We start from the raw sequence: 12393 nt of genomic DNA, 5'->3' as shown, positions 1-12393 counted from the left end.
TGAAATTCCATCTCTCACTTCAGTAATACAAAGCTTCATTATATAAGAGCATCAAAGAAGTAAATAACTGTTTCAATATGAATAAAATAATACTTCCTATAATTCTCAAATGACTGCACAAATAGAAGTTTTTTATTTTAATTTCACTTATGGCCCAACGGGCTTAGTACATGTGTCACATAATCCTTCATTACCATTCACAACAAGCATTGTTCAATCAAGGCATTAACTGTCACTTAGTACTACAATTTAGTGATATTCCTTTTTACTTGTAAGTAAAAGGTTTGTGGTTTGATTCTCGCCAAAGGAGAATTTGAATCATATTATTATCGCTAGTCCAATGCAAGACTTAGCCCACTTCCTCACCCCTTAATGTAGATAAAACCATCAGTTCAAAGAGAAAGAAAATCAAGGCACGAACTTGTAAAAGAAAGCAACCTATCATTTTGTGACAAGGTTAATTTTGAGCCCCAAAATTTCACTTCCTAAATGCATTAGAAACTAAAGGGGATTTAAAACAACTGGAGCCAAAGCTTTATCATATCCAATTTTCCATGGTATTAGATTTTGGTCATTTTCCAGCAATATGTATTGTATTTGAATTGTTTTGTTTGATTTGATTTTTTGTGCGTCAATTGATTCGAGCATATGAATTACTTTGACAAAATAGAAAGAAAAAATAGAAAGTTATAAAAAACAGTGGTAGGGAGGATGTTCAGAAGTTTTGTAATTTGCTTCCATAAAGCATAGATTCTCAGTGTATTATTTCTGATGAAAAATAATAATAATAATTAGTTTGTCAAACGTGGTTTGATCGTTGTTGGACATAGATATAAAACGACTTGGCTAAAAAATTATAAAAAATAAAAGATAGCCCTTTAGTAAATTTGACAGGATTAACTGAATTTCTTTAGTATCTATAATGATTCAAAACATATATGCAGAAAGGTCTTGATAAAGTAAATGTAGCAGTGAACTTCTTACAAACAAGTAACACTAATAAATCATCTGCCAAGGAAAAGTAGAAGTAAAGTTCTTTATTATGACAACTCAATACTTGAAAACTTATGACCTGTGAAAGCTCATCCTGTGAAGTGAAGCCGTCTAAGTTGTCTCAGGAGACACTGAAAATAAAAATAAACAAGCACGAGTAATTAAGTTTTGAAGAAGACATCCAAATTAATCAAGAATACTTTACAAAGAGATACATGCATATCGCTTAATTTAAAAAAGAAAAATAAAATCACATTTGCTTATCATTGCTTAACTGAAGTGCCTCTAGATCAAAACCACCTTCACATAAAACCAATCATTCAAGACATCCAAGAACCTGAAGTACGAGTATCTCCATGGCCTGACGAAAATCAGACTGCCAAAAACTCCCCAAAATCCAACAATAAAACCAAGCCCCACGCTGACATAAAATCCCAATGTTATAGGCTCATTCTTTTCTTCTTCATCACCGCACATGTTTTGAAGTGAAGGTCCGCACAGTTGAGGATTTCCAGCATAAACAGAGGGATCAAAACTTTGGAGCTGAGTGGTTGGAATTTCGCCAATAAAGTTGTTGTAGGACAAGTTCAAGACATCAAGACCATGTATCTGAGCAAGGCTGGTTGGAATTCTGCCATTTATCTGGTTTCTTGACAAATCAAGGGCAACCAATGATTGCAACTTTCCAATCTCTACAGGCAACTCACCTGTCAATTTGTTTCTCGACAGGTTTAACGAAACCAACCCAACAAGATCCGTGATCTCACTTGGAATCTCCCCCGTTAATCTATTGCTCGAGAAATCAATTCTCTTCAGAAGTCCCAAAGTGTTATTGTAATCCAATGTCTGGTGAATATCAGCTAAAGTGACATTTATTTGGTATTGACGGGTAGGAGATGAATTTCCTTTCTGTGCCAGAACAGTCAAAGTGTTGAGGCATTTTGGTATTGTTCCAGAGATGTTGTTCACAGACACATCCAAGTTTTGAATGTTTGTTAGACGGCATAGTTCAGGCGGCATGCTTCCGTTGAAGTTATTAAAGGAAAGCACTAGGGTAAACAAATTTTGAAGGCTAACCCCTAACCATTTTGGTATGCGTCCTGATAATTTATTGTCTCCAACATCAATAATTCGTAAATTGGTGCAATTCTTCAAGGATGAAGGCAACTCTCCAACAAATTTGTTGCTTCTTAATCTCAATGATCTCATGTGATATAGTGAGCCTACTGTGGCTGGAATTTTCCCGGAAAAAGCATTGTAACTCAAATCAAGGATGACTAGACCGCCTAAATGTGTCAAGCATTCTGGAAGTTCTCCAGAGAGATTGTTGCTTGAGAGATTAAGTAACCTTAATCCCTCGTATGCTTCACACAAAATAGAAATTGACCCTGAAATTTTATTATTAGAGAGATCCAAAAATGACGGATTCTGAGTTTGAAGCCATTTTGGAAAATACGGACCCATCTTACAAGACCCCAAAAATATATAGTCCAATTGAAAAGGTGGAACCCAATTAGAATTGAAGCTTAACGCTAGTGAATTGGAGGACAAATACAAAGATGTTAATCTAGAGAGATTGGAGAAGTGGCTTTCCGAAACCACACCTTCCAAAGCATTCATATCCAAATCCATATACTCAAAATTAGACATTTGCCCAATGCTTTCAGGTATTGTTCCTCTCAATTGATTTCCATAGAGATCTAATCCTTTCAACGATGAAAAGTTTGTGAGATTAGGAATTGATCCAGAAAGATGATTGTCTGAGAGTCCTAAAGTCTCCAATGAGTTTTGATTTGGACATGTAGACATTAACATTTGAACCAACATAGAAAGCCGTCCATTCAAAGTGTTGCCGGAAAGGTGCAATTCTTGCAGATTACATAACCTAGAAAAAGATTGCGGAATCCCTCCTTCAATGTGGTTATCAAAGAGAGATAGATAGACAAGAGAGCTCATGTTTCCAAAATCTTGGGGAATTAAACCAGTTAAACTGTTGGAAGAGAGGTCAAGATAAACAAGGCTGGCATTGTAGTTTGACAACCATAATAATATTGAAGGAGAAGTGAATTGGTTTATACTGAGATCAACATGAGCAAGAGATTTAGAAGAATTCATGTTAAAAAGAGTACTGGAATGAATTGGAGGAGAAGAAAGACCACATCCAACCAATGTCAAGTTTGAAAGTTTAGGGTGGTTATTAACTATTTCCAGCCAGTTGGGAACATTACGAAGATTGTTGTAACTCAGGTCCAAATATGTTAAAGAAGAAAGAAAGAGAGTAAGCTTGACCCAAACGTTCCCATCCAAGATTAAGTTGAGTGACATGGTTGGTTCGGTTGCTGCAGTGGACGCCAACCCATGCACAGCAATGTTGTTCTTCTCTTCCCATGAGGAGAGGACATTGTAGTCATCCACGAGCTTCTGTTTGATAGCAAGGAGTGCTTCTCTTTCCCTCTCAATGCACCTCATCACTACTCCTGAAGAAATATTATTGGATCCAAGGGCAAGGGAAGAGTTGACACATTGCAGTAGAGTCAGCAACGCAACTAAAGCATGAAAGAGTTTCTTCAAGCGCCCGATTCCGTCACCCTCCATCTTAATTCAACTAAATCAACGAAGAGATAGTTGAAGAATGAAGAAGAAAAACTGTGGATTCAGGATTTGATTTACGAGCAAAAGGAAAGCTGCAAGTGTAGTTCAAATGGTAAGCTCAGATATACAATGGTTCTAGACAGCATGATTGTCCCTTTTTTGGGTAAAAAATACAGCAATAATTGATAAATTGAAGACTTTTTGATGCACCGATCTTGGTAAGTCATCACTCAATTTACTTCCCCACCAAATTTATTGCTTTTTCCAGTTCGTCCATGTACGGAAACTACTAATTGAAAGATGCTGTATATAATTCCTTTTTTTGGGTAAAAAAAGACAGCAATAATTGATAAATTGAAGACTTTTTGATGCACCGATCTTGGTAATTCATCACTCAATTTACTTCCCCACCAAATTTATTGCTTTTTCTAGTTCGTCCATGTACGGAAACTACTAATTGAAAGATGCCGTATATAATTCTTCTTTCCCTCAAACTGCTTTTTTTTATTCAAGGTATTGAAATCTTAGTAAAAAATAATTTTATCTAAACCAAAAAAGTAATCATTTTTTAAGCGAACGACTGAATTTGGATGAAAATTATTAATCCCTTTAAAAGCGAGGCATTCAACGCACCTTTCAGTAGGTGAGATGTTAAGATAAAAAAGATTAATATTATTGGAACAAATGCTTATAGCACAATCATACTTTTCAGGGGCATTTAGATCTGAGTCCACAAAATTGAGCTACTTTCCAATTGAGTCCAATTCCATGTGCCTCCTCCGTTTAGGTTCAACTGATCTTTTTATGTCTATTTTGCCCTTTTATAATCTAAATGAAAATATATTTAAATTTCTTGATTTATCCAAATTTTGAATATTAAAGCCTTTAATCTATTCAATATCCAAGGAAAAAAATTAAAATTAAAATTCATGGCATGTTTATCAACAACAAAATCTACTGTGATATACATTCTTGATAAAAGTAGATTACAAAAATAAAAAACCTATCATATAGGTACATAAATACAAAATATGTCATGAAGATATATTTAAATAGTATCTAATTAAACTATTGTGTAGGTAGATAATGCAACTAATCTGTGATGCAGGTAGGCAATGCAATCAATCTGCGATACATGTAGTTAATTTGCAAACAAAAAAACATATGATACATATGCAATTAATCTCTAATATGGGTAGAGTATTATAAAAAAAAAAAAAAATCCTATGGTACAGGTAGATAAATACAATTAATCTTAAATTATCAACAAAATAATATATATATATATATATATATAGGTAGATAAATACAATTATTCATGATACATGTACATTATAATATAAAAAAATAAAAAAAAAGGACAAGTGATATAGGTAGATAAAACCAAAAAAAATGGGGAAGAAAAATGATATTGAGGGAGGAAACACTAGAGAAAATAATTCGATAGAACTTTAAAATTAAAAAAAATAATAATAATATATATATATATATATATATAAAGGAAAAAGAAGCAAAAAAAAAAAAAAAAAAAAAAAAAAAAAAAAAGACGAAGAATCCAAAACACTAATGCAATTTTTTTTTTTTTTTTTAACCAATCAAATGTATATTGATCATTCTTATGGAAGAGGAGGATAAGAGGAATATTATGGAAGAAGATTATTCGGCAAAATAACACAGGAAGAGAAAGATATTGTGAGGGAGAAACAAGAAAAGAGAATTGAAACAAGAAAATAGAAATTAATGGTTGGGGAAATGAGAAGAAAAAATGAGATTTCAATCCTAACCCTATAATTAAGGATAAGATTAACATTCATAACAAATTAAAAAAACAGTAATTACGTAATTAGTCAATTTGAGGTTAAATTTGGTAAGAAAATACAAATAAGCTTAAGTGGATAATAAATCATTGGACCTAACCTAAAATTTAAAACAAAATTGGACTATAACTAATAATGACTCATAAAATTGGACTCATATTAAGTTTCCCCTACTTTTCATGATCATTATGGGGCTTGAGTTTGAGTCTACATCTAGATTTTCTCATTCGAGCAATACTCTAAGGTAATCTAAAATGTGGAGAGGAGAATTCAAACTTTGGGTGCAAGTTCAGGGGGAAGCACACTTCTATAGGCAACTTGCTACACCTCGGTATGTTGGGGGTGACAAATGACTTTGGTAGGCCAATTTCTTGATAGGTATTTTACTACCTGCAAAAGTAGGGATAAAAACACTTAAAAATACTTACAAGAGTACTGTTTAAAACCAACTCTTAATTAATTATTGAAAACAAAGTTTGGAAAATGTTGATTCTAGAATTTAATATAATAAAAACGAATTTTAAAACAAAACAATTAAAGAAATTAACTAGAGAACAATTTAAAGAAAGTCAATTTGTAAAACCTAGGATTCAGTCGTTGCCCTAATAATCCTACGTAGTTCTTCTAATTCCTTATGAATTACACATGCATATTTTGAAGGTTAGGTTTTCCTAAAGTATGCCCTACTTGGAACCTCTAATATAGAACGTATATCTAACATGCAACTCGTCCGTGACGTCCAGATCGAATGTGAACATGCAAGACTCATTAAGTTTTGTGAAAACCTTTTGAAAAACCATACAACCTTTAAGACGTGTCGTTTATCATAAGAAGTTACACATATTAACCACAAGAAGCCAACACCAATTTCAGGGATAGCCCTCCACCAAAATTGCATCAAAATACTTTTCTAAATATCCTAATGGTGGCCAATCACTAAGACAATTAGATAGTTTAAAGCACAGTGATTAATAATTCAAAATTTGCATGCATAATATCATATGAAAATTGAAAAGAAACTACATATTCTTGCTAAGGCTCGTGGTCTCGCTCTGGCAAACAAAACTAGTTACTAACAACCATAAAACAAAATATTATTAAAAATATGGATAGAAAACACCTTGAAAATAAACTTCAAAAGCTCTCCAAAACTGAAGTATTGTGTTTTCTCCTCTTAATGTTGCATAGAGAACCCTAATGGCTAACAAGCCTTATTTATACTACTACAAAATAAAACCCTACCTTGAAAATGTTTTAGAATAAAACTAAATGATAAAAGAAAATAAAAGGTTTTCTATTTGAACCAGAATTCGGAGTTCTCGGAAAACTAGTCTTTTGACTGACCAAATCAATTCTGATTTGGTCCCAAAAGGTCTCTTTTGAAAGCTGAAGCGTCCCCTACAAAACAAATCTTCCTCAAAATATGCCATATTGACCTCCAAAATACCCAAAACGTCCATAAACGTCAATTTGGGAAAGTTGCGCGATGGGCCTTAATTTCATCGCCACGGTCAAACGGCTTGGTAGAAATCTAAAATTTTGACACAATCATCTTGAAATGCTCACGAACATCCTCCAATTGGAATCACTCCAAAATTCATCTATTTGATCACTTTTTGCTCCAGATGAAGTCCAATGTCTTATATTGAAAATATAATTCAAAGTATCAAAATTCTACCAAAATAACCAATAAATTAATACTAAAATTAGGGTAAAATATATGGTATAATATGGACTCATCAGTAGGTACGTCAGATTGTGAATGAATTTGACTGTGTCTAGTTGTTAAGGGTGATTCAGTGGACACTCAAGAATTGTCTCTAGGCACCCAAGAACGGCTTATGAACAACTAAGAATTTGTCTTCATTGTTGGGTGTTCATAGAATCACCCTTGTGCAGAAGCATATATTTAGAGAGAGAGAGAGAGAGAGAGAGAGAGAGAGAGAGAGAGAGAGAGAGAGAGAGAGAGAGATGAACATCCAACTTTTGGGGCTCATTGTTGATTGTTAATCTGCAACGGGAGCTGCAAGGGAAAGAAACATGGCAGCAGATGGCTTACTTGGTCTGGGTTTGCACTTGAGAGAGAGAGGACTATCCAACTCCGGCGAGGATACTTCTCCATACTTCTCCAACAGCCGGCCTCTTTCTGCAATAAAATTGCTGGCATAAATTTCAGTTGATCAAATCTTTACATCATCCATTCTAATATTACAACGTCCACTGATCCCTTTTCAAAACATTACATCCACTCATCCAATATTACAACGTCTGATGAAAACATTACATTCATTTCAATTGATCAAATCATCAGTGAAATCCCCCTTTTTGCCATATCATATAAACATGCATTAAAAAACCACTAACAATTGTTTTAATAAAATCGTAATTAACGGTTAAATAGACATAGTAATTAACGGATGTATGACATTACTATAAAATCGTAAGTTTGTGTACGACATTGCAATGTTTTAAAGTTGAGATATGAGTTTGCAATTACAATTACACTCAAATTTAAGGATGTAAAATGTAATTTATAGCATTACTCACAAATTGTAAGAGTGTGTCTAACTGAGATTGCAGGGAACACACCTCTATTAAAAAAAAGTGTTAGCGAAAATTTTTATGTGTCTAAATAACATTACTTTACAAATTATTAGAACATGTCGTGTATAGAAGTAGAAGTAGAAGATGTAACGGCCCAGCTTGGGTACTACGTAGCTTTTAATAAAATTATTTAATTATTTATTTTTAATCTCAGCTATTTATTTTTAGTAATATTAATATTACGTAGAATTAAAAAAAGAATTAAAAAACTTTGAATTTCAACGATAATGATAAAATAAAGGTTAAAATGAATTGTACCAGGATTAATATTTTAGTATAAAAATATAATTTTTTGTTAAAATAAACAGTACTAAGAATTTTACATTAAAGTTCGCTTAAAAAAAAAGTGTTTCATGTATCTCCAAAACTATATCCGATCATTAAACGGACCGAGTGAGTTCTCGTACGAAGACAGAACCGGATAACCAGATGGGCTGGACCTTGGGTGCTACTTTGCCCCATTTACAATTGGCACAATCCTCCTATAAATTGTCAGAGGCGCGTCGTCTCGCACCGCTTTAACGCATCTGTAAGCTTCTCCAATCTCAAATCCATGGAGGCTGCTCTCCAATCAAACCCTAACCTTCCTCCTCCAATCGAATCCCTAGATCCTCACCCTCCTCATTCCGATTTCAATCCTCCTCCCCCTGCAGAAGCCCTAGCCTCAGATTCTAATGGCCCGTCTCAACCAGCGCCCACTGAAACCCTAGCATCCTATGCTCGAGACCCCTCCACGAATCCCAATACCGCTACTGAGAACGGTAACTCGACTGACGCCTGCAAGGCGCTTGCTATTATGAAGCCGCTGCTGTCGGAAAACGGATTGACCAACACCACTAGCGGTAACGAAAGGGATGGCTCGGGCGGGGAGGAGGAGACGACCAGCAGGCGCCGTCGCCGCAGCCGGTGGGATCCTCAGCCCGAGTCGGACAATCAGAGTGGTGGTGGCGAGACGGGCAGTGGCACGAGGAAGAGGAAGTCGCGGTGGGCGGATGAGGAGCCGAAGCAGGCGATTCAGCTGCCGGATTTCATGGGAGGTATTGAGTTTGATCCAGAAATTCAAGCTTTGAATAGTAGGTTGCTTGAGATTAGTCGAATGCTGTCTTCGGGGTTGCCCTTAGATGATCGTCCCGAAGGGGCTAGGTCTCCTTCGCCGGAACCTATATATGATAACATGGGAATTAGGATTAATACTAGAGAGTTCCGTGCCCGTGAGAGGTTGAACAAAGAGAGACAGGAAATTATTGCCCAGATTATTAAGAGGAACCCAGCATTTAAGCCCCCGGCTGATTACAGGCCACCCAAGCTTCACAAGAAGCTTTACATACCGATGAAGGAATATCCCGGATACAATTTTATCGGACTTATCATTGGGCCAAGGGGTAATACCCAGAAGAGGATGGAGAAAGAAACTGGTGCAAAAATTGTCATTAGGGGTAAAGGTTCGGTGAAAGAGGGTAGGTCACAACAGAAGAGGGATTTGAAACCTGACCCTTCCGAGAACGAGGACTTGCATGTTTTGGTTGAGGCCGACACACAAGACGCTCTTGATGCTGCGGCTGGGATGGTGGAGAAACTCTTGCAGCCTGTCGATGAGGTGTTGAATGAGCATAAGAGGCAACAACTTAGGGAACTTGCGTCATTGAATGGGACAATAAGGGATGAGGAGTATTGTAGGTTGTGTGGTGAGCCAGGGCACCGTCAGTATGCTTGTCCATCACGTACTTCGACCTTTAAGAGTGATGTTCTTTGTAAGATATGTGGTGATGGTGGGCATCCAACCATTGATTGCCCAGTGAAGGGTACAACTGGGAAGAAAATGGATGATGAGTATCAGAACTTCTTGGCTGAGTTAGGGGGGACAGTTCCTGAATCTGCAACTAAGCAGACCGCTACATTAGCACTTGGCCCAGGCAACAGTACATCAAGCAATCCTCCTTGGGCTAACAGTACTGGCAGTGCTAGTGCATCATCACATCCAGGCTTGGGATCAATTGGAGTCAAGCCAGTCAAGGACTATGACGAGACAAACTTGTACATTGGATACTTGCCGCCTACTTTTGACGATGATGGTTTGATCCAATTGTTTTCACCATTTGGTGATATTGTGATGGCCAAAGTTATCAAGGACCGAGTTACTGGAGCAAGTAAAGGTTATGGTTTTGTGAAGTACGGAGATGTTCAAATGGCAAATAATGCAATTGCACGCATGAATGGTTATCGCCTAGACCAGCGAACCATTGCTGTCAGAGTTGCTGGCAAGCCTCCTCAGCCTGCTGCGCCTCCTGGACCTCCAGCATCGGCACTGCCCACATACGCAGTTCCCCAGCCTGTTGGTGCCTATCCATCCCAGCAGTTTACCGCAGGTGGTCCTCTTGGGAATGCACCACCTACTAGCTACGCGGGTACTCCTGTTCCTTGGGGACCCCCTGTTCCTCCGCCTTATGCTCCTTATGCTCCACCTCCTCCACATCCCCCTGGTTCAACCATGTATCCTCCTCCCATGGCGGGTCAACATATGGCTCCTTATGGTGCACGATACCCTCCTCCACCTGGGGCACCACCTCAACCAGTGACTTCAAGTGAAGCACAACAGAGTTATCCCCCTCCAGGAGTTCAATCCGAACACAATGTCTCTACCCAATCTCTACAATCTAATATGTATGGAGGCTCCTCAGCACCAATGCCACCAAACGGCCAACACACTTATCCTGCTGCTTCGTATGGTTACTCATCTTACTACAATGCAGTTCCACCACCTCCGCCTCCCCCTGCCCATGTACCTGGATCAACTGCAGACCAATCTCAGAACATTGGTAACGTTCCATGGGCCACAAGTGCTCAGGTTCCCCCTCATGCTTCTTCTGCGGAAAGGACAACTTATGGTGCAGATGCAGAGTATGAGAAGTTCATGGCAGAAACGAAATGATACCTCCAAGCTGATAGGTATGCACTGCACATTTTTGCTTCATTCCTGGTTATACAAATTATATTTTGGTATTTTGAGTTGTGTTGATTGGATATTTGGTCCAGGGCATTTCTTTTTTACAAAAATATCAACCTGTGTCAATATATAGAAATTAATATTCTGCACTTCAACTAGAGACCATTATGCATTAGACTCACAATGATTTTAACTCGCTCTCTCTTGCTCCCTTCTGCTTATGTGCGTGATGTAGGACGAAAAATAGCTTTGGGTTTCTCATTATTTATTGGGATGGGTGAACGATGTGTACTGTTTATTAATTTACTTATAATTTTCCACTTTTTATTTTACACCGGGACTTTCACTTGGTCTTTTGTATATATGAAGGTTGTTTACAGAAACAGATGACCATGCCATCGTTGTCAGTGTGTGATTCCCCAGGAAAGTTCTGGATATCTATCCTGGCTTTTGTACAATGTTTTATATGGTTCTATTGTTATTGAATTATGGCACTGGTTTATACTAATGCGTGATGGAGGCTAACGCAAGCCTTCTTTTCCGACTCCTCTGGATGGAATGAAGAAAAATGTGCATTTTTTTGTGATTAATTGAATCACCCAAAAAGCTTGTTGTGCAGGGATGATCTTCAAAGTCGCATGGCTAGGATTACATTTTATAGTTTCCGTTCTTATGTTGAGGGGCACACATATCTGTTTTTTCTATATTGTGCTGCATAAGTCATTTATATCTTGTTTTTGCAGTACTTGACCCTTCTCCATTGCTATTATGTAAAATTTTGACAGGACTGATGTTTCTTGGAGCTCTTGTGAACCGATTTCTTACCTCTTGCCATGACTTTGTTGAAGTTTGGGACTCACATCTTTAACCTTGCTGTAATGTTATGACCTTTGCAGAGACTTGGGCTGGAGCTTCCATTGATCGTTTCATGTTGGAGAAGTCATCTTTAAACAATATGATTCATATTATTTTGGGTGCTTATGTTGGACGTAATTTTGTTATTTTTCTCTTACAAATTCTAGCTACTAATTTCCTCCTTGTTCAAATTTCGTCTGAACTTCCATTATTTGGTACTAATGTTTTGTGATGTTATGTTGGGTTGCATCACTAGTTTTGTTGCTTTGCCTAACGGTTTTCCCTCTCTAGTTTCTATTGTAATCCAATTTTTACGTTAAGGACCCTAATTTTTTCCGCCTGCCGTGGTTTCTGAAGCTGCTTCAGTGATGCATTATCTTTCCGTTTAAAAGGTAATCATGCCTTGCAACTCAAGGCATTCTTGGTAGGTGGAAGATACTGTTATGTTTTATTCATATTATCTGTGTTTTCATATAACAATGGGATATTGATGTTCTTTTCTAGTTTTCCATTGGCAGGTAAAAGAAATCATTCATGTATGTATTGGTTATCACTTGTTTTTGAATATCCAGAGTTTTGGTTCTGTCT

General features: G+C 37.0%; 1 protein-coding gene and 1 pseudogene across 2 annotated transcripts; one reads left to right on the top strand and one right to left on the bottom strand.

The window, feature by feature from the left end:
• Nucleotides 1–944: 944 nt before the first annotated feature.
• On the bottom strand, nucleotides 945–3711 carry LOC137719503 (receptor-like protein EIX2; annotated as a pseudogene).
• A 4666-nt stretch (nucleotides 3712–8377) lies between these two features.
• Nucleotides 8378–12145, top strand: LOC137720228 (splicing factor-like protein 1). Of its 2 annotated transcripts, none has more exons than XM_068459269.2 (2): nucleotides 8378–10952; nucleotides 11736–12145. In XM_068459269.2, exon 1 carries the CDS (start codon nucleotides 8560–8562, stop codon nucleotides 10933–10935), a length of 2376 nt encoding a protein of 791 aa, XP_068315370.2. In that variant the 5' UTR covers nucleotides 8378–8559; the 3' UTR covers nucleotides 10936–10952; nucleotides 11736–12145. The 2 variants fall into 2 exon arrangements, with proteins under 2 accessions (XP_068315370.2, XP_068315371.2); XM_068459270.2 differs by having other exon boundaries at nucleotides 8467–10952; nucleotides 11847–12145.
• Nucleotides 12146–12393: the final 248 nt, after the last annotated feature.

The sequence above is a fragment of the Pyrus communis genome, chromosome 1 (assembly GCF_041283825.1).
Source record: "Pyrus communis isolate YQ-2024b chromosome 1, ASM4128382v1, whole genome shotgun sequence".
Taxonomy (NCBI): Eukaryota; Viridiplantae; Streptophyta; class Magnoliopsida; order Rosales; family Rosaceae; genus Pyrus; species Pyrus communis.
The sequence above is the reverse complement of the archived record's forward strand: the minus strand, read 5'-3'. Positions and strand labels throughout refer to the sequence as shown.

Coding starts and splice junctions, on each gene's coding strand:
- LOC137720228 (XM_068459269.2), top strand. CDS start 8,560: ATGGAGGCTGCTCTCCAATCAAACCCTAACCTTCCTCCTCCAATCGAA.